The sequence below is a fragment of the Ostrea edulis genome, chromosome 2 (genome assembly GCF_947568905.1).
Source record: "Ostrea edulis chromosome 2, xbOstEdul1.1, whole genome shotgun sequence".
NCBI classification, from domain to species: Eukaryota; Metazoa; Mollusca; class Bivalvia; order Ostreida; family Ostreidae; genus Ostrea; species Ostrea edulis.
Window position 1 is genome coordinate 17169955 of NC_079165.1, and position 26468 is coordinate 17196422.

The window sequence follows — 26468 nt, forward strand, 5'->3', positions numbered from 1 at the left end:
CTTAGATATTGATAAAACATAAGTAACGAATAAACAGTCACTATAATTATATGTTTAACATGGTGTAAGATTATAGGAATTTTGAGATTAATCACTGTTCGTTTCCCCCTACTCTGACCTCCAAGTACATGCAGCTAGATTACAGTAGCCTGCCACCACTCCCAGGCTCATCTTTCGTTCTTGTTGAAGGAAGAGTATATAAAAGCGCAGTATTCGATTAGTGTGCGTTAAAAAGACTTGTATTTATTGTGACCTTACTGTGGTCATATATGGCTATAGCTAGCCTACGTGTTAAAATGACGTAAACTCTACAAATAACACGCGGTAAGAACTCTGAAGTTCGACGTCACAACGGCTTGGTCCGTCATCACCAAATGTAGATATTGTCTATGAGGGGAGGCACTTTACTTCTCACACCTCGATCGTAAGATGGAAGGGGTAAGATATAACTGTACTTTTATAAATGTACAAGTATATAATATGATAGAAATAATATCACTACAGAAAAATTATAGAGACGCCATGTATCTCCAGTCTCGATGCAATTTCACTTGATGTTTGAACACGCCCATCTTAGCAGAGACGTACAGTCAACAAAGAGAAGAAGTCCGAAATAAACTCCGATGAATGTCACGCCACCACACCTATATACTTTGATGATGGTCTAGGGTCTTCTGCGCATGTCTTTTTGCGAATTTCCGACGACAGATTTGTTCTATTCACCGCCAGTGTTTTAGAAATTTCCTGTATTTTTTCTTCCAATTCTGGCAACGTGAAACTGTTTTCTGATAACTGTGTACAGGTTAAACCTACAACATGTACAAGATGAAATCAATGAGTAATTTTGGCGACATATTAATAGTATACGAAATCGTTATCAATGTTATTGTGTCCATTTATAATCTTTTGAAACTTTTCAGTACTGTGCATACCATTTAAGTCATGTTTTAATGTAATATTATTTTAGTTGGTTTGCATGGATCGAGATTGATAGATGCTCACGTTCTTCAAGAGGACAGATGAGATGTTCACAGCTTTCTCTTTCCTGATCCTTACCCTCACAGTTATTACCGCCATGTGATGGAGGAGGTGAGTCACATGACCTAGATCGTGTTCGGTTTGTAACACACTGCATCGGAGCACAGACTGACCACTCATTCCACATAGACCAGGATCCATTCACTATAGAAACAAAACAACAGTCAGAACCAGACAACTAATGAATCCAGCAGATATCATATCCAACATATCCCAGGACTGAGATTCATCTTGGTTTTAAGGATTTTGTTTACATCTAAATAAAGGAGGTGTCGCACGTCTCATGCTAATTTCCCTACGGGTGTTGCATGAAAGATTGATAAAATTAAGTTATTCAAATATATGATAATACCAATTGAAACTTATGTGTTGATTCAAACATTTTTAAAAATAAGTTTAAAGAAGTGTATTGACAATAATTAGCCAAAATAATTTGAAATTAAATCAAGCAATAAGCGATTCATATACTTTTTAGCGTTAAATTGGAGGGGCATCCCCGAATTTCAGAAAAACTGCCCCCGTAAAACAAAACAAATTTAGCATGAATATATTCTTCACGTTTTCCACTAAAAAAACTGTTGCTTTGAAAATTTGCTTTTCGGGGGCATTTTTGTTTTTGTTAAATACAAAAAATTGAAACGACTTTACTGATATTATTTTCAACTTCACCTGTACGTTAATTTTCTTTAGAAATGTATGGTCTACTGCGTGGTTCAGTAGGTAAGGCCGTCGAATTAAATATGTAAAGACATGTTCTTTTTTAAAACGACCGGGTTCGAAACACATCTTTTTTTCATATTACGTTTTCCATCCAGATTTTTTCTTAATTGAAACAAATTCTAGTTTTTATGAATCTTTTAGGTCAAACCTCTGTTTAATACAATGTTTTGCGCTCGATGGGTAGCGAAAATTATCACAACTGAAAATATGAAGGATAGGGTAAAAGCCTAGATAAATACGCAGAACACAGCATGCAATGCATGTATTTTAATAGTTAAGGTTCCTAACTAGAACTTGTATGTTTTTCTAAGTGAAAGGTGTTGACAAAGGCATAATATGGTGTCTTTCACGAAAAACCGTTGTGAACTTTGCAAAGCTCTGGTGAATTAAAGTTTTCAGGTGCATGTACATATAATTTTGTTGAACTTTATGAATGCGTATTAAACTTCCCATATTTTGTTTGTGGCCAGACTCATGCATAGTTGCTAACTGTTGTTTGTAGAAAATACTACATAGAGTATAAAAGATTTTATACTGCAGTAGTAAGAAAAGCGAAGATAACGAACAGTGATCAATCTCATAACTCCTATAAGAAATACAAAATAGGGAGTTGGGCAAACACGGACCCCTGGATATACCAGAGGTGGGATCAGGTGCCTAGGAGGTGTAAGCATCCCCTGTCGACCGGTTACACCCCTGTGAACCCTATATCTTGATCAGGTAAACGGAGTTATCCGTAGTCAAAATCAGTGTGCCAAGAACGGCCTAACAGTCCGCATCAAACACGTCAGATAGCATTTGACCTAAAGATAGGTTATGTCGATCGGCCAACTATATCGTTATAGTGAAATGCTGATTTTAAATGAGCTTGTTGGAACCCCTGCACCATCAACTTGTTTGCCAGTACCCTGCTTCGATTTAAAAACTGGCCATACGCAAAACAAGCTCCTGCGTATCGAATCAGTTGAGAGATGTAAACACCATATGCAGATGATAATGGAATATCGCTACATAAATATGGGAAGTTGACGACGGAGAAGTTGTATTCATACGGTTTTTCATACAGTTGAGTTGTCAGTTTGCCGTTGATATCTACTTTCAATAAAATATCTTAATATGAAGCATAAGTGGACGACTCTGTGGTGTCTTTTATTTCGAGTTCACTGCGATATATTGAATCGACATATGAATGGAAATTATTATTGTTGATAGATAATACATTGTCGATATATCTAAAGTCGAATTGAAGGCCAGAGCAAGATAATTTTTTCTTCTCGTGTAGAAGTTTTTGAATAAATTCTGCTTCATAGGAATATTTTAAAAAAATGGTCAGCTAACAAAGGAGTACAATTCGTGCCCATGGGGATTTTAACAGACAGTTGCATAGCATATTAGATATCTGATACACTCGTACCATGTAACCGTAAACATTGTTTCTGTTACTCAGAAGAAAAAATACAAAATTTTATTTGCACAATTTCAAAACCTATGTTTATACTACATGTATAATGTATTGACATATAAAATGTATTAGGCTTGCCCTTAGTACTGGGGAATCTTACAGGTATTGAATGGCGAATATGCAATAAGAGTATAAATATGGATGAAGGTCAGTTCTACGTCACAAGTGCTGGCACCGAGCTTCTATCAAAGAAAATTCCCTCTTCGGTGCAACACCCTCTTTCAGATGCAACTTTAAAAGTTTCTAAACTTTTTATGGATAGAGATAATAGTGCAAATCTCAAGATTTTCTTGTCTCTAATTTGGAGAATGACCTGATATCAGAATTTTAAAAAAATCATGTATGGAACTTCAAATATACATTTAACTTATTTTTTCTTTTTATAGACCTATGTGTTTGTTTGTAAAGTTTAAAAGGTTTGCGATAAAATACAAGAATGTTTCGGACGAATAATTAGCAAATGTAGATATCAGATAATATGTGAATAAAGGGTGAAGATAACGCAGTGATGAATTGCAGTGTCATAACATATATAACTGCTAACAGGGCAAGCAGGACACAGAGTCTGAAGTTTGATTCATTAATTTGAAATGAAAACCCGGAAAAATTGATAGTAGGGGTTTTCTATTTAAAAAAACCCCACCACTTTCTTTAATTATATCTAAAATAAAGTTATAGAATATCAGTAGTAGAATTGTAACGTATTTACATTAACTTCTGGGATCGTACCTGGTCAATTCCAGGGTTTGGGGTATTCAACAATAACTAATTTAAACTAATTGGTATGATTTTAGTGGACTGCCAAAATATACAAATATGTCCTAACCTTATCTAGGTAAATTATAATCAAACAGAGAATCACTATATCAATCAGAGGCAAGCAACGATAAACTGGTAGTGCTAACTAACAAAATGTAGATCTAGAGCCCAGTCGCCCTCGGATTACCCCATATACTGTAGGACGCCTTATTCAGGACGGACAGTATATGTGGTAGCCCTTCAACCACTACACTCACTGTAGGATGCCTTATTCAGGACGGACAATGAGTATAGCGGCCTGGACGACGGTCTGTTCAGCCAATGCGGACGACACAGAAGAAAACAAACTATGGCTAGCCTCTTTACTGGAGGTCAACCTCTTCGTGGCAGGCCAGACTTCTGATGGCCTTCCAAATTCACTCTCTAACTGTAAGAACAGGCGAGGAATTATACTTTATTTAATTTACAAACTTACACTGTTTTCTTCTTCTTTCCTCTGCTGAACGCTAGCAACAAATGACCCAGACGACTGCGGAGTCTCGGTATTTATACACAAATTAGATCACGTGATGGAAAGTGACTAATTGAGAACTCCGCATGGTCGTACCTCAAATATCCGGAATCATTACAGAATGACTTATTTTCGTTTAATTGAAACTTTCATGAAGATATTATTTTGATCTCAAAAATTCACTGCGGAGAGACTTCCGGTATCTGGCGTATGGAATCGAGAATGAGTTGTTAAAGCAGGAAAAGGCTAGTAATTGGCCAGTAATCGTTACGGAGGTACAATATTTTTATTTTCAGAAATAGCTGAAACACCCGGTTGCTGAAATATAGTCGCTAAGGAATACAACTAAATCCAGGAATATTTTTATCAGGGTAACCCCCCCCCCCCCAGGATTCCGTTGCCATCCTTGTGGGATTTTTTAAAGACTAATATTTTTCCGGATTTATATGTCAATCTAATTAACAAACTTTAAGAATCCTGTGCTTTGAAACACAAGAGGAGGGATCTGGTGCCTAGGAGGAAAAATATTACTACTTTCACTGATCTTTGTTTTGATCAGATATCCCACAATCAAAATCAGTATGAAAGGAAGGGCCCAACAATATCCTAGCAATAGCCCTGAATCTGGCAGGTGTTACTCACGTATAGTGGTGTTACAATGTGTCAGCTAATCTATGAAGAAATATGTATATATCGCATTCCAGAATACCAAGCCAAGAAATATAAATGTATAGAGACAAATGTATATGTCGCATACTATTCATCGTGAAAAAAATATTTCAGTAACATTGACTTTGGTGAGTATTTCAATAAATTGATTTAGCTTAATTTCAATTTTGAATCTTTATTAACATCGGCAAATTGTTGTAAGCAATTTATCATAACAATATGCACCTGCACATATTTGTAGATTACATAATTTATCTTCTTTGTCCGCTCCCATGCAATCCGCCCCTCCGTTAGAAGGAGGGGGAGAATTACATGATCGATTGCGAGACTGTATTCCGTTTCCACAAATGGCGCTACATGCAGACCATGTGATCCAGCCAGACCATTCTCCATCTGTTACTAAATCTGGAAGTTAACAGTTGATAGAATTATGATAAATGTGCAAGTTTCAGCTATTATTATTGTAGAAGATGTAGTATGAGAGAGAGAGAGAGAGAGAGAGAGAGAGAGAGAGAGAGAGAGAGAGAGAGAGAGAGATACCTTCACATAGAAATTGTTTCTTCTCACTACAACCATACGTCCCGAATCTTAGAGAGTCTTTATACAGTCTGATACACTGCTCACTATTCTGTTGGTTCGGTTCCAGTGGCGACGAGTTCCATTTAAAGTAAGTAGCTTCTTCTCCATCCTCCCAAACATACACATATGGTGCAGATGATGATGTCGTGTGGAGTCCGATCCACACGGAGGTAATTAGACTGGAATAAACAAAGTCAAACTCTACATCCTCCATCTTTTTAACAATATTTTCTTCTTTCCTTGTAGCTTCCACTGTCTGTAGTGCAAGAATAATTGCGATAGGGGATAATCATTAAAATGTAATTAACTGTTCTTCTTAAAAAAAATTGAATCCAGTTGATGGATCAGGTTGAGAAATATTTATATTTCTGACACAAAGTTATGGTGGTGTTTTGAGCGCGAAATTTCTTTCCAGACCTAACTCTCTTACAATATGATAACGATAAGAATTTTGAAGAGTTCGGAAAGGATGCGAAACACATTGTTTTCAATTACAGGTTCTATGTAACATCTTTCAAGAATCATTATCTCTGTATGGAAACTGTTCTGTATCGACTCAAACAGACGGTAAATGTATTAACAGTTTCAAGTTGAGAATAAATTTGATATGAAATATGCAACTGGAAAAACTGATGTTAAAGATGTGATCAATGTAGATGAAAGACCATTGCTAGAACTGCATTTTTCCTCGGGAGCATTTTTAAACTATTGACGAAAAAAACCCAAAAACTTTTGATAAAGGAAGGTGTATGGAAATGGACTTCAAACATCTTGTACGGTGACGAAAAGTATAGAGTATCTGAATATGTAGAGTCTATTTAAGAGAACTGTCAGAAATCATGAAGAATTTTTTGGAAAGTGCAAAAACAAATTTATTGAAAAATTCTGCAATTTTATGCAGTGTTATTAATAAAATCATTGAAAATGCATGTGTGAGCCACTTAAACTCAAATAACACAGAGTTATTGATCACTTTGTTGTTACCATGGTAACAAGGACAACATCCTTGAAAAAACAGTGAAATATACCTCTTTAAAGTCCAAAATAAATACAATTAAGATGATAAGATGCATATTTTTTTAGTTTAAGATAAATGAAAAAAGCTTATATAAAATTTTGTTGAAATAAGAAATTTAAATATCTCAGCAAAAAATGGTTTCCATGGCAACCAACATACCTTGCATTGTATACAGTCAAACATTCAATAAAACAATATATTTTTTAGCTAAGTTTTTTTCAGAAACGCAACACAATCAGACAAGGCCTTTCATATAGAAAGAAATAACAAATGTTAATTTTTTATAAAAAAAAAAATAAATCAGTTAAACAACTTTTAGTTTTTAGTTACTGACCAGACCAAAAACACCCTTTTTTATGTTCAGCTACATTTTCGAAAATCTATCTAATTACTAGGCTAATGATCTAATTTAGGTCAAGAACTTTTGCCTTCTAGGTGCATCAATTACTTTCTAAGGACATGCTAAATTATATTGAAACTTGTAAATGACCTTGTCCTACAATCTCAAGGTCACATACACTGTATTATATTAACCAATGACCTTCATATTTAATCAGTTGACCTAAGCTGCATTTCGATTTAACTTAAACATGTATATATCTTTATCTACTAACCAACCTGTGTTTTTTTGGTGTGATTTTTTTTTGTTTTTTGTTTTTTTTGGTTGAAAAATCACATATTGCTGTGGTTTATATATATTATAGTTTATATATATATTTATATATATATATATATATATATATAGAGAGAGAGAGAGAGAGAGAGAGAGAGAGAGAGAGAGAGATTAATTAAGTTTGTTTGATGGACGCTTGCAGTGCATTACTATCAATTATAACTTCCATATGATCACGAAGATAAATTGAATAAAGCTCTATATACAAAGTTGATATAGAATAAAGAAATATCAGGAAATAGATATAAATCTCAGAAAAGTTAAATGAATCACAAGATTATATTTTCAAAACTTTACAAATTTATTTTTCAAACTCAAAGACATGAGTTTGAAAAATAATAAACACAATGCTACTTTATGAATAATATACTCTTAAAAAGTATCAACTATGGGAAAATGTACATAGCAAGGTCGTAGAACATAATTAAAATCACCAGGTTCGTTAAGTTTACTGGGTGGGTGGGGGGGGGGGTGTCTGTCATTTGATACATACATGTAAGATGTTGGAATAAGTAGGCCTCAAGTATTTCTATATCGAAATCTCTATGAAGTGTATTGTTTTATTACATTTAAAATATGGATGTGGTCTAAAATATATGAATTACAGAATTTGTAATTGGAAGACGTGTGTGCTATACTCATAGCCAAATATAGGAATGGGATATTTGTTAGAGGATCTATCAACAAAATACTCCCCCCCCCTCTCCTTTCTCATTGTAGTGATTTTGGGGGGTGGATTTTTGGTATTTCTGGTCGGGCTCGGAGTCTTCTGAGCCTGCACGTGTTTTTCTCTCTCTTTTACCCGCGAACTCTAGGCAAACGGACGGGGATTTTATTGTGCAGCATTGTAGTCATTGTATTTGTTAATCCCTTGTAAGTTGTTCTGTGTATTTGTGAATATATCTGTTTATAAGTGTTTTTCCGGTGTTTCTGTGTGTGTAGGAAATCACTTTATTGGCGTCGCCGGTAGGATATTTTGCCCACCTGCGCCGCGGATCATAGTGGGGGCCGCGTGGTCGCAGGTGGGAGCCATTTTGAAATGTTAGAATTTCGTAGTGAATTTTATAAGTTTACATGATTAAATGTAATTATTGTGCCTTGTCTTGTATTATTCTTGTTTGTGGCTAGGCAGTAATTCTGATGGCCTGGTATTCTGGTCAGGTTAGTACGAGATGGATAGGTGACGGGGGCATCCCGGGGAGTAAGGCAGTCGGGCAGGGAAGCTTGGCGGGTACCCAAGTAGGGGATGCGGGGTCGCCGGGTGGCAGGGGTATTCCGGGGGGTGATGTTACGCGGGGCGTGACGGGCACTCAAGGATAGAATGCAGGGTCACATGGGGGACTGGAAACGGACCAAAATTACCAGATAGATAGAATGGGTTCTGTCGTAGCTTCAGGCCAGGGACATGGGAATGGGTCAGTTAATCTGTCACAGGCACTGGAAGGTCGGCTTCTGATGATAGAGACCCAATTAGGGGACATGATTAAGATGAAAGAGGTTTTTGAGAATCAGGTTGCACAGTTGACTAACAATGTTAGTAACATGATCAGTCAGGTAATGTCCAGGAGAAACAGTAGGAGTGGCGACAGTTCCATAGTAGTGGCTCAGCAGTTAGCGGGGTGTCCTGGGAATATAGGTAACTCTTCCCCAGGGGTGATTTGTGGGTTTCATCTTTAAATCCAGGTTGGGATACCTTGTCCGTAGGTCAAGTAGGGGGGTACCCTGAACCAACTCTGCCAGTTATATTGGACGAGCAAGTTGGTTGCCCCAGCTTGGTGGGTGAGCCATGCCATAGAGTCCTCAGCAGTAATGGGTCGGTATCTTTGGAAAACACCTATTACATTAGCCGTACTAGTAGTGGTGGTAGTCATGACCAACCTCAGTCTCCCCATCATTTGCCCATCTATGCAAACGAGAGTTCCCCATGTCACCAGTGCATCTCGCAGGGTCAGTCAGGTGTTGGTGCATCACAGTTGAAGACTGTGAGGCCTATGGGCAATGCAGATAGGAGGATGCGTTTCGGTCTCTCGCCAGTCAGACGTAGGATTAGACATAGCAGGTCAAGGTCGAGATCTCCACTCGTTAGGCATGCCAGTACAGAAGACTGTAAGGCTGCTAGTAGGGATGGTCCCAAGTTGTCTAGTCAGTGCATGTTAGTTGGTCGGTCTCCAGGGACCGGGGCTCACAATAGGTCGGGGCAAGTGCTCCGTAAACCCTTATTAGGTAGCTCCAGTACAGCAGGGTCGGCGGTCGAATGTCATGAGGTCAGGATGTCAGTGAAACCGAGTAGTTGTGAGTCTGTGGTGGGCAGTAGTGTTTTGTTGTCGACGGGTGTGGTTGTTCAGAGGGCCGGGAGTGAAGTAGGGGTCAGGGACACTGGGTCGGCGCAGACGGGAGTGCTGCCAGGCGCAGATGAGAAGTTATGTGGTGGCCTTAGGACACTGAGGCAGGTGTTAGTCACCAGGGTGGTGAGCTGGAGAACACCGGGGATAGTGTTGGTTGCCATAGTGATATGACTTCTCGGGGTAGCTCTGGGTGTTCTCTGGGTTTTGATGTTGACATGGCTGTTGATGTGTTCTACGATGTGGATGATGATCCTTCCACAGTCGAGTTGGGGTGTCTGGTTGAGGCACGGTCTGGTGTGATCGGTATATCATCTCTCTCAGCTTATGATCAGCTGAGTTTGAGTGGTTGGACCAGTAGTGCTGGACGGCGGGAAATTGATGTGGCACGGGCTCTGGTCTTGCATTCTGTTGATGGCCAGTACTCGGATGCAGAGGACGAGTCTGGGGGCGAGGATGCAGTTGAGTGTCATGTTAGTGAGTCTGGATTATTCCAGGTTGGAATCAATGCATGCACGGAGGTTTGTGATGAGGGCTGTGTTGGTATTCCATGCCATAGTGAAAGCATGCAAGCCTCAGTTGTAATGTTAGAGACTGTTGCTGAGTGGCACAGTCTAATCATTACCAATGCCCCAGCCATGATTGAAGCAGTGACCTATCAGTTCCCAAGGGCGTCTATCCCCAAGGCACCTGATAAATGTACTATTGTGTGTTGGTCTGATGGAGGGTGTGTTGTGTCTGCGTCTCATGTGGATGACCCCGCGGATGCGGGGTTTGTGGCTTTGTCCGGTGCGGCCTGGTGGGATAGTAGTGTTCCTTCTCTGACTGAGAGGCTTCCTCCTGATAAACGTCTAAGCAATGAACGGGATAGGTTTGTTGCTTGTGTCTTCGCGAGTTTCCATTGGTCGTGGGGTAATGGCTATGCATCCCAGGTTCAACTAACAGTGAACCAGGGACAACCCAGGTTTGGTCATCGCAAGGGGGTACGAAAGAAATTTAATGAGTTATGTGAGGGGTGTGAACTCCTCCATGCACACAGTACCCCGAAATGCGGGGAAGGGTAGATTAGGTTGCAGTAACCCAGCCGTTCTTGGACAGGGGTATTTCCTTGTGGTGTTTCCAGATCTGCTGACCTGGAAGATGTGATGTCCTCTGGTGTGATGTGCCGTGTCCGATGTCCAAGATGATACCTGTCCTGTGACGTTTTCATGTGGAAAGTATGTGAGTCTGTAATGTGACTTTCCTGTTACTGGATTTTCTGTGATGCGTTGTGTGACCGTGACTTTCTGTGTTGTGAACTTTTTCGACTGCTAAATTGCTATGATTTTATAGAGTAAAGTTTATCATACTGTAAATCATAGGTGTAATTCATTCATTTATTTGTGAGATTGTATGTATCTATTGTAAGCTACAGTGTTGCAGGTTTAATTTATCGGAATTGGGACATTCCTCCTCAAAACGGGGGAGTGTAGTGGATTTTTGGTATTTCTGGTCGGGATCGGAGTCCTCTGAGCCTGCACGTGTTTTTCTCTCTCTCTTACCCGCGAACTCTAGGCAAGTTGACGGGGATTTTATTGCGCAGCATTGTAGTCATTGTATTTGTTAACCCCTTATAAGTTGTTCTGTGTATTTGTGAATATATCTGTTTATAAGTGTTTTTCCGGTGTTTCTGTGTGTGTAGGAAATCACTTTATCATCAAAACAACAATCCACATCGTTACCTATACAATATTTTGAAATACGAGTCGCATTAAAATAGAAATTACATTGACCATTTGATAGACGATAAATTATTTCAGTGAGAATGAAATACTTTGAATACACAAAAACACAAAAAGTGCGTCACAATGCATGTTGAGTATGACGCAATATGAGGTGAAAGTGTGACGTCAGCATTGATACTGATTGAGTGTAGAAAATGATTTAGATATTTCTGTTAGGCGGATCTTTGTTTTTTTAAAGAGAAACAAGTGTTCTACAATAAATATACTTCGAATCTTATTTACCGGTGTTTACTATTAATTTACTATCTGTCATTGAGACAGTCTGTATGAATTTGGAATGATTACATGAATTCTAACTTCACTATTAACTAACATATAAATTTAATTTACAGAAAAATAGGCAAATCTCTACATCACCTTTCAAATTTCCTGTTAAATGAATTCCTAATGACCACCCAGAATTTTTTATGATGTCTGCTAAGTGATATTCAGTCATTTCTTCCTTTAATTCTAGAGAGTTCGCATCAAGGGGGATAATAAGTGTGTAAAATAGTAGGCACTAGAGTAGAGTTTTGATGGGTTTTACAAAAAAGGGTAAATTGTTTAACTGTTTTTATTTACTACATTGGTAGTATACATAGCTGTCTTAAAAATGGTATGTAGAATTAATGTCGGCCCTGCTGCGTTTCAGAGAAAATAGTGTTTGAAAAGAAGTCATAAATGCTCTTTTTTTACCTTAATTTATTACTTATTTTTAAGAATAAGCAAGAAAATACACATTTTTTTAATCACAAGTACAACTAGTTCTAATTGTAACGGGGACCGCTACATATGTTCCCCAAACCTCCTCCAAATAAAATGTGATATCCTTGTGAATCTATAGCAAAAAATCATTTTATTTTAGCCTTTAATTACATGTAGTACGTTTAATATGGTCATTTCAGTACCAAGAAATGAAAGAAAGCGTTGCACGTGCATACACGCGCACGCGTGTATGATTCCGAATTTTTGTTGATGTCGTTCAACAGGCATTTGTATCATATACCCACAGTATGAATTTCATAACGTTTCCATCAAATATAAGGAAGTTATAGCGATTTTAAAATCGTCCAATCAGAATTCAGCACACGTGCATGCACGTGCTGAGCAGTAATTCTAACCACAGCAATTTGTAAGGAGTACCAAGACACATCTAAAACCCTAATATCAATAGAATTTGATGAAAAACAAAAACGTTATCGTCCTTTAAAAATCGAACATTTGAAAAACGTCTCACGCGCATGCGCGTGTGCGTTGGCATTATTTTGTTACACCAATATATTGATACATATATTGTCTACGTATGCTGTGAATATAATCTCATTCGCTTCATAAATAAGATAGTTACAAACATTTTAGTACTATCCAATCAAAATGAAGCGCACGTGCATGCGCGTGGAAATTGATAATTTTGACCATGCAGATCAGTTAAGGGTCTCAATATCTACCTATGATATGAATATCAAGCCATTTCAATAAACAACAAAAAAGTTAGACTGATTCCAAACTTAGTGTACAAATTTTGTAATGCATGTTCACGCGCATGCGTGCGCATGTAGACAAAATTACTATCATTTTTCATATCTACAAATGATATACTACCATCCTATTTAGGTTTCATATCGATCCCCTTAATATTCTGATTTTCCAATTTTTGTACCAAAATTGCAGTGCACGTGCACGCGCGTGCATGCATGTGCAGACAAAATGACTATCACCATGCACATCTACAAACGCTATACTATCATCCTGGAAAGTTTCATATCAATCCCTTTTGTAGTTTCTGAGAACACTACCGGACAAAAAAGTACCGGAGAAAAAGAATAATAATAATAACTAGACACGATCTCGTTGCGAGCAACGAGTAGGTCTTCCGTCCGATTTGTTGATGCACTCGGAGTTAAAAAAAAAAAAAGAAAAAGACAAATGAGTCCCAATTTAGTTTCCGACTTTAAGTCACTTTAGATATAATCAATTTTTCATATCATAAGCTTCTGAAGCAAAGTTGCGGTGAAATTCGTTTGAAATTCGACTCTCCAGGCGAGCCATAAGGCCCGCGGGCTTATTTCTTGATGTCATTTGTTAGCCCTCTATAGACTCAACAACTTTAGTTCTATATGTCTTTACAAAATATTTACCTGAAAAAGTTATTGAGATCGACCGATATCGACAAAAAAATCGACTCTACAGGCGAGCCATTAGGACCATAGGCCTATTTCTTGATATCAATCGATAGATCTCGATAAACTGAACAACTTTTGTTCAATATGTCCTTACAAAATATTTACCAGTTACAAGTTTTTGAAATCGACTGATATCGACAAAAATCGACTCTACAGGCGAGCCATGAGGCCCACAGACCCATTTTTTGATATTGATCGATAGGTTATGACACATTGAACAACTTTTGTTCAATAATGCTTTTCAAAAAATATGTCGTTTTAAAGATATGAGGCGTCAAATATTTACGATTTTGGCCCTTAAAATCTCTAATTACGTAACATATGACCTACTTTTTGATTTGATAAGATCAAGCTCGTTGAGATGAACATTTCCGCTTCTACAACTTATTATAAAATATTAATAGTTTCTGAGATATTCTCAAAAACATTTGGACCCTTCTGAACCCCTAATTTAAAGGGCCAGACCGTTTTGCTTGATATCGTAAGAAAGGCCTTGTCATTTTAAACATTTTTTGCTCAACAAGTATTTAGAAATTCTTTACCGTTCTCGAGTTATCTCTACAAGAAATATTTAGGGGCCAAACTGTAGCTCCCTAACGGGGCCACATAGGGAAAAAACGAAATGTACATATTGTTTAGATTATCATTCTGAACAACTTTTGTTCAATAATGCTTTTCAAAATATTTGTCGTTTTCAAGATATGAGGCGTCAATTATTTATGATTTTGGCCCTTAAAATCCCTTATTACGTAACATATGACCTACTTTTTGATTTGATAAGAACAAGCTCGTTTAGATGAACATTTCCGCTTCAATGACTTATTACAAAATATTAATAGTTTCTGAGATATTCTCATAAACATTTGGACCCTTCTGGGCCCCTAATTTAAAGGGTCAGCCCCTTTTGCTTGATATCGTAAGAAAGGTCATGACATTTCAAACATTTTTTGTTCAACAAGTATTTAGAAATTCTTTACCGTTCTCGAGTTATTTCTAGAAGTAATTTTATGGGGCCAAACTGTAGCTCCCTAACGGGGCCACATAGGGTAAAAACGAAATATGCATATTGTTCAGATCATCATTCTGAACAACTTTTGTTCTTTATTGCTTTTCAAAATATTTGTCGTTTTCGAGATACAAGGGGTAAACAATTTATGGTTTTGGCCCTTAAAATCCCTTATTACGTAACATATGACCTAAATTTTTATATGAATAGATTTGGATTGTTGAGATGAACATTTTTTGTTCTTTGACTTATACCAAAATATTAACGATTTTTGAGATATTTGATTTAGACTTTGAGCCCTTCTAGATCCCTAATTTAAGGGGCTAGCCCCTAAATCTTGATATTTTCGAAAAGATCTCGTAAATGTGCACAACTTTTGTTCTACATATCTTAACAAAATATTTGCAAGAAAAAAGATATTGGAGATCAAAGGTCAAAAATCGCCGAAATCGGCGAAAAATTTTGGCATCCATTTTTTCAGGTCCAGGCGAGCTTTTAGGCAAATCGCCTCCGGTAAAATCGAATCCCCCACAAATCTTCTAAAATGTTTACTCTATCTTGTGTAGAAATTTCAAGACTCTAGCTTCAAAACTAACGGAGGAGATGTGTGGACAACAAGGCCCTTCAAAAAGTCACTAAAAGAGAGATAACTCCTGACCGGAAGTGACGTCAAGCACGAAATTTTGCAAGCAAAGTCTCGTCACCAAAAGACATCTTTCCTGAAAATTTCATGAAAATCGATCGAGAAATGGCTGAGAAAAACGCGTGTACTACCAAGGAAAATAATAATAATAATAATAATAAAACGCGAACAATAATAGTAAGGTCTTCCGCAGGAGACGGAAGACCTTAATAAGAAACAGAGTAAAAACAATATGTTCCCAAACTTTGTTTGGGGAACATAATAATCTAAGTGCTTTCTTGAATTTTCATTCACTGTACATTGTTGGGAAATTGTTTTATTAGAAATATTTGTGAAAAGATTAACAAGAGGCACATGGGCCACATCGCCCACCTGAGTCACCTTGGTCCATATCAAAAGACTTTCTATATATATTTGCATGTAAAACCGTAGTCCTTATTATGGCCCCAACCTACCCCTGGAGGCAATAGTTTTTGCAAACTTGAATCCACACTATGTCAGAACGTTTTTATGTAAATGTGAACCTCTTTGGCCCAATGGTTCACGAGAAGAAGATATTTGAAGATTTTTCCTATATATTTGTATGCAAAACTTTGACCCCCCCCCCCCCTTGTGGCCCCATCCTACCCCCAGGGGCCATGATTTGAACAAACTTGAATCTGCACTATGTCAGAAAGCTTTCATGTAAATATCAGCTTTTCTGGCTTAGTGGTTCTTGAGAAGAAGATTTTTAAAGATTTTTCCTATATATTTGTATGTAAAACTTTGATCCCCTATTGTGGCCCCATCCGACCCCCGGGGGCCAGGATTTTAACAATTTAGAATTTGTACTATATCAGGAAGCTTTCATATAAATCTCAGCTTTTCTGGCACAGTGGTTCTTGAGAAGAAGATTTTTAAAGATTTTTCCTATATATTTGTATGTAAAACTTTGATCCCCTATTGTGGCCCCACCTGACCCCCGGGGGCCATGATTTTAACAATTTAGAATCTGCACTATATCAAAAAGCTTTCATATAAATCTCAGCTTTTCTGGCTCAGTGGTTCTTGAGAAGATTTTTAAAGATTTTTCCTATATATTTGTATGTAAAACTTTGATCCCCTATTGTGGCCCCATACGACCCCCGGGGGCCAGGATTTCAACAATTTAGAATCTGCACTATATCAGGAAGCTCTCATATAAATCTCAGCTTTTCTGGCTCAGTGGTTCTTGAGAAGAAGATTTTTAAAGATTTTTCCTATATATTTGTATGTAAAACTTTGATCCCCTATTGTGGCCCCATACGACCCCCGGGGGCCAGGATTTCAACAATTTAGAATCTGCACTATATCAGGAAGCTCTCATATAAATCTCAGCTTTTCTGGCTCAGTGGTTCTTGAGAAAAAGATTTTTAAAGATTTTTCCTATATATTTGTATGTAAAACTTTGATCCCCTATTGTGGCCCATCTGACCCCCGGGGGCCAGGATTTTAACAATTTAGAATCTGCACTATATCAGGAAGCTTTCATATAAATCTCAGCTTTTCTGGCTCAGTGGTTCTTGAGAAGAAGATTTTTAAAGATTTTTCCTATATATTTGTATGTAAAACTTTGATCCCCTATTGTGGCCCCATCCGACCCCCGGGGGCAATGATTTTTACAATTTAGAATCTGCACTACCTAATAAAGCTTATCTATAAATTTCATCTTTTCTAGCCCAGTGGTTCTTAAGAAGAAGATTTTTTAATGATCCTACCCTATTTTTACCTTTTCTTGATTATCTCCCCTTGGAAGGTGGCCTGGCCCTTTATTTTAACAATTTAGAATTCCCTTTACCTAAGGATGCTTTGTGCTAACTTTGGTTGAAATTGGCCCAGTGGTTGTTGAGAAGACGTTAAAAATGTTAAAAGTTTACAGACGGATGGACAGACGGACGGACGCCGGAATACGGGTGATCAGAAAAGCTCACTTGAGCTTTTAGCTCGAGTAAGACTACAAAGTTAAGAGTAGTGACAACAAAGACCAGTGGACACGCCAGAGATGGAACCAGGTAGCTAGAAAGAGCAAACATCCTCCTCTGTTAACTGGACACACTCGCCATGAGTCCTATATCTATAGTTGCATGTCCGCCAAGTCCGGGAATGGTTACCAAATCCTGCAAACCTTCCATACATGGGACATATGTGGCAGTGATTACATATTTAAAAAAATTGAATAAAATAAAAATAAAACACACACACACACACACACACACACACACACACACTAAGGCTCCACAAAGGGGAGGCCTCCACGTGACTAGAGCTGGAAACATTGAATTATTGAGTAGTAAAAATTTAAATTAATAAAGATGATAAATTACTCAATATTTTAATGGCTAACGTCCCCTACACAATGCAATTTGTCATGGTATGTTCTTTCTCCATCTATATACATGTATTATAGATTAAACAATCAGAAATCAAACAATAATGATATTTTTAAAATGCTTCTGTTTGGGATACCACATGGATTATAAATTACACAATCAGAAATCAAACAATAGTAAAAAAGCATAAATAAGTTACTGCGATATTTCTATTTATAATTTATCACGGCTTTATATTTATAAAGGGGGGGGGGGGAGAGAGAGAGAGTTATTGAGATATTTCTATTTATAATTTATCACGGCTTTATATTTATAAAGAGAGAGAGAAAGAGTTATTGAGATATTTCTATTTATAATTTACCACGGCTTTATATTTATAAAGGAGAGAGAGAGAGAGAGTTATTGAGATATTTCTATTTATAATTTATCACGGTTTTATATTTATAAAGAGAGAGTTATTGAGATATTTCTATTTATAATTTATCACGGCTTTATATTTATAAAGAAAAGAGAGAGAGAGTTATTGAGATATTTATATTTATGATTTATAACGGTTTTATATTTATAAAGAGAGAGAGAGAGAGAGAGAGAGAGAGAGAGAGAGAGAGAGAGAGAGAGAGAGAGAGAAATGTGTAAAACTGTAGCAATAATAAAGTTAGATGAAATAATAGGGCATGGCAATAGTGTTGCATACGTATGACAATAATTACTCATTTAGTCAATGATTGAGAGTAAGGTATGTGTCAGCTACTGTTTGGGATACCATCATTTCACAAACATTACTTCCACAGAAACCCTAAAGAGAGAGAGAAGGGGGTGTAGACTTCATGTCAGCTTCTGTTTGGGATACCATCATTTCACAAACATTACGTCCACAGAAACCCTAAAGAGAGAGAGAAGGGGGTATAGACTTCGTGTCAGCTTCTGTTTGGGATACCATCGTTACACAAACACCACGTCCACAGAAACCCTAAAGAGAGAGAGAGAGGGGGTGTAGACTTCGTGTCAGCTTCTGTTTGGGATACCACCATTACACAAACACTACAGCCACAGAAACCCTACAGATGGCCCATATTGAGGGGTATCTTGATCATTCTTCATTTGGTTGTACATGTACACAGATCTACTTGGATTTATTCATTCTCTCGAAACATGGATATCTAACCTACTACACCCACGACACCGCGAACTCCCAGGACACCAGGAAGTGCCCGGAAACGTGCTAGTTCATTGAAGTTGGAACTACCCGGTGATAAGTCGGTAAATGCCAGGATTCGTGAGAAGATTTCCCTTATCAAGGAACGATTCCGTGCAAGACAGCAGCGACTGAACAACACGGAAGTGCTTGAGCGTGCCTTAGACCTACTGATAGGAAACGACGATTCAGATTCTACAAGTCTGGACGAGTCCCAGAATGACGACCAGCTCCAGTATTTCCTGTGTTCTGACGGTGGTATCGCCAACCTTTTGAAATCTATCCAACATCACGCCTCTCATTGTCTGAATCCGCTGTTGTTCCGACGAGATCAGATGTTGATGTGCGGCTCAGTAGCTTCTTTACACCTAGCGTGCACATCTGGACAATTTTGTGCTTGGAACAGTTCAGTGTACATTCCGAACGGGACATTCCTTGCAAATCCACGATGGAGTCACGCCTGCCTCAGCACCGGTTTGTTATCCACGCAGATTTCCAGACTACAAGACAGCCTGGGATTCATCGAGTTTCGATCAGAAGTTCAGCGTGAGTTGACAGCCAAGTTCACTGCTGCTGTGTCAACAATGAAGGATTTCGTCTGTAACCAGGCTGTGCAAGAAGAAATAGGAATGTCAGAAGAAAATGATGGGGCCATCGACCGGTCCTACTAAACAGAGTACGATAGAGTACTTTAGAGTACGCTAGTAAAATTTCATAATTTAATGCAATTTAACTGCTGTTCGTAGATGTTCTTACTTTAGTTTAACCTAATAAATGTATATCTGGAATATATTGTGACATCCTCACAGATGCGAGACATGGTTGCAGACGGAATGCCAAAGACACAAACGTTGTGTGCATTGTGAATGCTACCCACAAGGTACTTCGTGAGGAGCACGTTACAAAAGAAGACGACATATGTACTCAGCGACATGAACTATAAGGCACCAGGAGGCTCTACGACTATTTTGACAGTCACATTCACTCTATCGGCGGCCCAGTAGTTGTCCACATACATGCCCACGACAGGAACGCCAGCATCAATAAGTTCATTAGAGATGAACGTCCCGACATCATCAATCAGAATGATACTTGGCATTCTGTAAAGTCCGTGGAGAAAGAGATCGGCACGATTTCCAAGGGTTCCAGAAAAAAACCACGGAGTGACATGGCATGAGCAACTGTCTGATAAGGTCCATTCCATCAGAACTCACGTGCAGTATGCCATCCGTAACTGCGACCAGGACGCTGATATTCTCAGAGGGAAAATAGACAATGTGGTCTCACACTACAAGAATACACATGACCAGTGTTCAGCTGAGAGCAGATGTCGAGTAGACAGGAACTACGAGCCCAGCAAAGTAATCCTGACAGCTCCAGTAGTAGAGGAATTCCTTGTGAATGCTTTACACCAGACCGTAGTTTACAAGTTCCCGCACGATTACATTCATGTCATGGACACATTTTATGTGGAATCATTCAATAACGAGACGACTCCTACAGAATGAGGACAGCGCTAGCAATATGTCACTGGAATGAGAATGTGGACAGGCCTTCCACCAGAGTTTACCAGTACCCGGACGGTAAAAGGAAATGGATCCTCAGCAAGAGGATATTCAATTACCGTGATGAGTTCTGGCACCAGTTTCTGGGTAACTTGAATCAATGATCACTTGCCCAAAAATTGGTGATGATTTATCATAAACTTTGTAAATACATGTATGACTTTGTTGGATAAAAACAACATATGGTTTTACACAGAGGAGGCTTCCACGTGGCTAGAGCTGGAAGCATCAGGGAATTACGAATATTAAATCTAAAATTTAAAAAATCGTAATTCCCTGATGGTTAACGTACTCAAATATATTCATCATGCATATTTTATACATCGTTGTTTATTTTTTTTAAAAATGCCATTGTAGTCGATGATATTATAAGGAATTCGCCGGGTAATATTATATTTAGGAAATTATTTATATATTTATTTATCTATTTATTCACCAACCAAGGGCCCTCAGGGGGGCATATACAAATTAACAATTAAACATTATAACTAGATGATACAATTTACACATGTTTCTACATATCTATATGATATATAACAGTTTAATTTGAAGTTTTAAAAAGCACAGGTTTAGAAATGGGCTAAACCTGTTATCTGCAAATACATAAATATGACCAAGTTTGAAGGTTTACGGGAAATAGAAATGCGGTATGCATGTAGGTAGAAATTTTAATTTTTTGTTTGCACAAATCAAGACACTAAGCATAATTTTTGATAACCTGAGAAGTTTCCTGTGTATATCATAAAAATATACACAACAGCCGATCTCGTGGTCAGGTAAATTCCAGGTAAATACCATTGACCATGGATAAGCTCCGCCCACATTCAGTGATCCGTGGAGAAACTGTACGGTGGTTTTTTGGGTCGATAAATATTTCGAAACCCAGAAGGTAATCTGAAAAGATTTTTCTGGTTAATTACTAATCCTGGAAAGTCAGCCGAGAAGGTTTTCTATTTGATAACCAACTTGTCACGTTGATACTTATTTAAAAAATCAAGAGTGAAGTAGATTCTCATTCAGGTAGGTAAAAGTGAATTCAAAATGGTATAGAAAGTGAAAAGGATGTGCTTCAGAATTTAAAACCATTGACATTCAAAATCACGAAAGCAAGAACAGTTATTGTAACGACTCTAACCTCCAAGTAGCTAGATTACAGGAGCACGACACTACTCCCACAACTCCAATATTCACAAAAAAACAAAATACACGTCAAAATATATGCAAGATATCTTGCATGTATAAAAATCAGATGGGTTTTTTTTTGTGTGTTTTTTTTTTGTACCTGATGCCATCTCCGTTTGTTTGTTTCTCTATACCCTTTCAAGAATTTTTTAAATATTGACATCACCAGCTGTTGGTGAGGTACCACACATTTAGAACTATGCGTTGCGCTTGGTGCCGTAGCAGCGAGGTTTTTTTAACGTGCCAACTCCTGTCCCGGAACTTTTGTTTTTAAGGTAATATCCAAAGACCCGCAACTTTAACGTTTTAATGAAAGGCGAAGATAACGAACAGTGATCGATCTCATAACTCCTATCAGAAATACAAAACAAAGAGTTGGGCAAACACGGACCCATGGACACTCCAGCGGTGGGACCAGGTGCCTAGGAGGAGTGAGCATAACCTGTCGACCGGCCACACCCGCCCAAGCCCCATATCTTGATCAAACAAACGGAGCCATCCGTAGTCAAAATCATTGCGCTAAGAACGGCCTAACAATCGACATGAAACACCTTAGACAGCATTTGACCCAATGACAGGTTGTATTGGCACTCCAGATCGTTATAACGACCATAAAATTTGGGAAATGCTGATTTTAAACTGTTGGAACCCCTGCACCATCCACTTGTTTCTCAGCAGCCTGCTTCGCTTTAAAAACTGACCATACGCAGAAGAAGCTCTTGCGTATCGAATCATTTGAGAGATATAAACACCATATGCAGGTGATAATGGGATATTACTACATAGATATGGAAAGTTGATGATGGAGAAGTTGAAATCATCCCATTTGTTATAAAGTTGAGTTTTTAGTTTGCCGTTAATATCTACTTTCAATACAATATCTAAGTATGAAACAGAAGTGGACGACTCTGTGGTGTCTTTTATCTCGAGATCACTGGGATATATTGAATCGACAAATGCATGAAAAATATTATTGTTAATAGATAATACATCGTCGATATATCTAAATATCTAATTGAAGACCACAACAAGAGATTTTTTTCTTATTACGTAGAAGTTTTTGAATAAATTCTGCTTCATAGGAATATGAAAACAGGTCAACTAGCAAAGGAGCACAATTCGTGCATCTGGGGATTCCAGCAGACTGTTGGAAGGCCTGATCACCAAAGACTACGAAGATATTGTGAATGAGGAACTCCAGCATATCTTTTATTTCAACTTCAAAGTACTTGTGCGTGGAATCAGAGAGTAATTTTTTGGATGACTGATCACTAGATAGGAATGTTTCCTTTCTCCATTTTTTGTTGAAGAAGCAACTGTCTATGATGTCAAAAAGTATAGTCTTGAATTTATCGTGAGGAATGGTCATGTGTAAAGAGTTAAAAAGTCATAAATTTTGATGTTGTTGATTTCAGAAAAGTTTAATGCTATAGCGTTTGGCAAATGAGCAATCACTGCTTGCCTTTACACCCTAGGTTTTACACGGCCATGAATCGGATTTCAAACCCACGACCTCCCTGTCATCAAAGTTTTCTATTTTAAAAAAAAGGAGCACACCTTTTAGATTAAATTGTGAAAAAGTGAGTAGGAGAAGAATGAAAACTAAACCCCACTCATTGTTTGACACAAACCAAATTCACATGATGACGTTACCTGTTGACGTTGTGTTCTAAATAAGACTTGGCCTCCTGGTAGAGAGATTCGTTTTTCAGACAGGCAAGTCGCATCCCCCTTTGTAGGCAGTCATACTGCGCCTCGTCCCACGACATCAGCGTTGAACCAAAGAAAAAACCTACCAAGGTATGAAAACTAAAGACATGTTTACCAAGTATGGAACATAGTCCGAAATATACCTACCATTCTTAATCATTAGGATTGAAACTTTTATCTAAATTCATAACATTATCAACACAAACTTTCAACAAGTGTTCTTTTATCAAAGACCCCGTACATTTATTTTCTACTTACCAGAGTCAGCGGAAGATAGAAACCAAACAAAAACTGTTATTCTAAAAAATTCCCATGATCCATCGGTTAATGGAATGTCATCAGGGCCAATTCAGATAGATAATACATTTGTAATTTTATCATATTAACCACGGCTAGACACCAAGAAAAATTCCCTTCCTCTGAGTGGAGGAATATCAATACATCATCAACAACACATTGACTATGAGGCCTATAGGTGTTGTATCCGGATAATTCTCTAGAAAGCTTAATTATCAATGACGAGAACGCATGTCATGCCGAATTGTGGAGACTGTGAAGAAATCATTTGATATTTCACTAATGGAAGATTTGGTATCATCCATTCATCATTGATCTAATTATCAGACATACCGATTGAAGAGTGTATTATGTTTTGTGGACTTCAGTCTACCGGGGTAAATAACGTACTAGGGTAAATGACGTATACTATAATAATAATGATAATAATAAAGCCTTTATTTATCCAGGATTACATATTTAGCAATAACGCTAGTTTTCAATATGGTCCTGCATATAACACACAGACAGATATATATTAGTAAAATAAACACAGATTAAAAAAAGTAGAATACAAATAAACTTAAGAAATAATTATGAATGTAAGATAAATAGGAACAAATTGAAGCTTAAAAAGTATGGTGATAATCTCTAAGATAATTTCTCTTAAAACACACAACACTTGTGGAGGTTCTTATATTTTCACTCAAGGCATTCCATATTGTGCTCCCTGAAATGCTGAAAGATCTTCTATAATATTCTGTTTTGCCCTGAGTATATACAATATATTTGAATTAGAATTTCTAGTTTGCCTCTGACTGACTTCTGATACATATTTAAAAACATTTAAATAATCTGGCATTGAACCATGTAAAACTTTATACACTAAAATGACTTTTCTATAGACAAAATAATCTGATAGAGGCAACCAGTTTTAAGTTCTGTAAACATGACATTAGATGGTATTTCAAAATTTCTGATGTTAAGAATTACGCTTGCAGCTCGTTTTTGCAGTATAAAAAGCTTATTCACATTTTCAGCATTTCTTGGATTGCTCCATATAGTACAACAATATGTAAAATGTGGAAAAATCATTGTATTAAAGATCTTCAGCAGCACATCGTTTGACATAAAATATCTTATTCTTCTTAAAATTACTGGGGTAAATGATATAAGCAATTGCAAGTTGATGAAGAGAATGCACATTTTCTGTGAAGTGAATGGTTAATCAGCAAACACACTGTAAATACAACAATGTTTACCAGTAAGTGGTGCTGCTTAGGGTAGTAACTCTAAAAGAATAATGTAGAAGTTATTACAAAACCGGATAATTTCAGCTTCTCCATCGTCAACCTTCCATATTTATGCAGCAATATTCCATTATTACCTGCATATGGTGTTTATATCTCTCAACTGTTTCGATACGCAGTAACTTACTCTGCATATGGGCAGTTTTAAATTGAGGCAGGATACTGACAAAGAAGTTGAAGTTACAGAGGTTTCAACAACCTCATTTAAAGTCAACATTTCGCAAATCCTATGGTCCGTATATTAATCTAGTTTGCCAATACAACCTATCTTTGAATCAAATATTATCTGACGTCATTCTGACCGATTGTTAGGCCGTTCTTGGCACACTGATATGACTACAGATTACTCCGTTTACGTGATCAAGACATAGGGCTCATGGTGAGTGTGACCGAGTGATAGGGAATGCTTACTCCTCCTAGGCACCTGATCCTACCTCTGGTATATCCAGGGATCCGTATTTGGCCAACTTTATTTTGTATTTCTTATAGGAGTTATCAGATTGAAAACTGTTATCTTTACTTTTCATAAATGGAGATACCATCGATGAATTGCCACACATTTTGACCTGTGCATGACTGTAGCAGAGAGTGCTATTTATAATGACAATGCCTACCATTGCATAGTATTCAAATGCCCCGTTACTTTCACATCTAATACGGGGTGTCTAGCTAATACACAGTCACTATTTATGTTAGCTGTATGTTTGACACGGTGTAAAACTGAGAATCGAACTGGAAAACCCCTGGTCTCAAAGTAATAGCTTGATCGTTTATATTAATATTATAGACGTTCAAGATTAAAGTTAGCATCAAAGAAAACAAACTCGGGGTCTTATGTACTATAGTTGAGAACACCAAAAGCAATACCAGAATTCGCCTCTTAAAGAAATCATATAACAAATGCAGTGTGATTATGCAAAGTTTAATCTTGTGAGAGAAAAATATAACATTTTTTTTATTGTATGAAAGGTGAAGATAACGAACACTGATTAATCTCCTAACTTCTATAAGCAAATATAAAATACAGAGTTGGACAAATACGGACCCCTTTATTACCAGAGGTGGGATCAGGTCGCTAGGGGGAGTAAGCATCCCCTGTTGACCGGTTACACCCACCACCAACCCTATATCTTGACCAATTAAACGGAGTTATCCGTAGTCAAAATCAGTGTAGCAGCGATATAACGACGCTTTATGATAATGAACTGGGTTTTTTTCACTGGCCCTGGAGTTGTGATGCACTGTACTGTATAATGGTCTTCTTAACCAAATTGGAAATAAAAAACCAAGCTTTTTATTCATCATTGAAAAATACATAACATTTTCAGCATTCAACATTATAAGTCCCCGAGTGTTTACACGAATTTGTTTCAGAAGCCAGGAATTTTAACGTGTACATACATTCTAATTATATATGGTTTATTTGATCTCTTAGATCTCACGACACCAACAAACCAGCATACATTTGTGTGACAATAATTGTAAAAATGTTTGATTTTGTTCTTTCTCTGTTTTT

At 37.4% G+C, this 26468-nt stretch overlaps 1 protein-coding gene across 1 annotated transcript; it reads right to left on the reverse strand.

Moving 5' to 3' along the window:
- Positions 1–470: 470 nt before the first annotated feature.
- Positions 471–23383, reverse strand: LOC130051406 (properdin-like). The gene is made up of 5 exons (XM_056153318.1): positions 23310–23383; positions 5700–5917; positions 5385–5564; positions 1003–1182; positions 471–809 (listed from the first exon to the last, which is right to left on the reverse strand). The coding sequence occupies exons 1-5, from the start codon at positions 23381–23383 to the stop codon at positions 631–633; spliced, it is 831 nt and encodes a 276-aa protein (XP_056009293.1). The 3' UTR covers positions 471–630.
- Between the last annotated feature and the right edge of the window lie 3085 nt (positions 23384–26468).

Coding starts and splice junctions, on each gene's coding strand:
- LOC130051406 (XM_056153318.1), bottom strand. CDS start 23,383: ATGCGACTTGCCTGTCTGAAAAACGAATCTCTCTACCAGGAGGCCAAG. Junction 5,565..5,699: donor GAAACAATTTCTATGTGAAG/GTATCTCTCTCT, acceptor GTTAACTTCCAG/ATTTAGTAACAGATGGAGAA. Junction 1,183..5,384: donor TAATCTACAAATATGTGCAG/GTGCATATTGTT, acceptor TTGTTTCTATAG/TGAATGGATCCTGGTCTATG.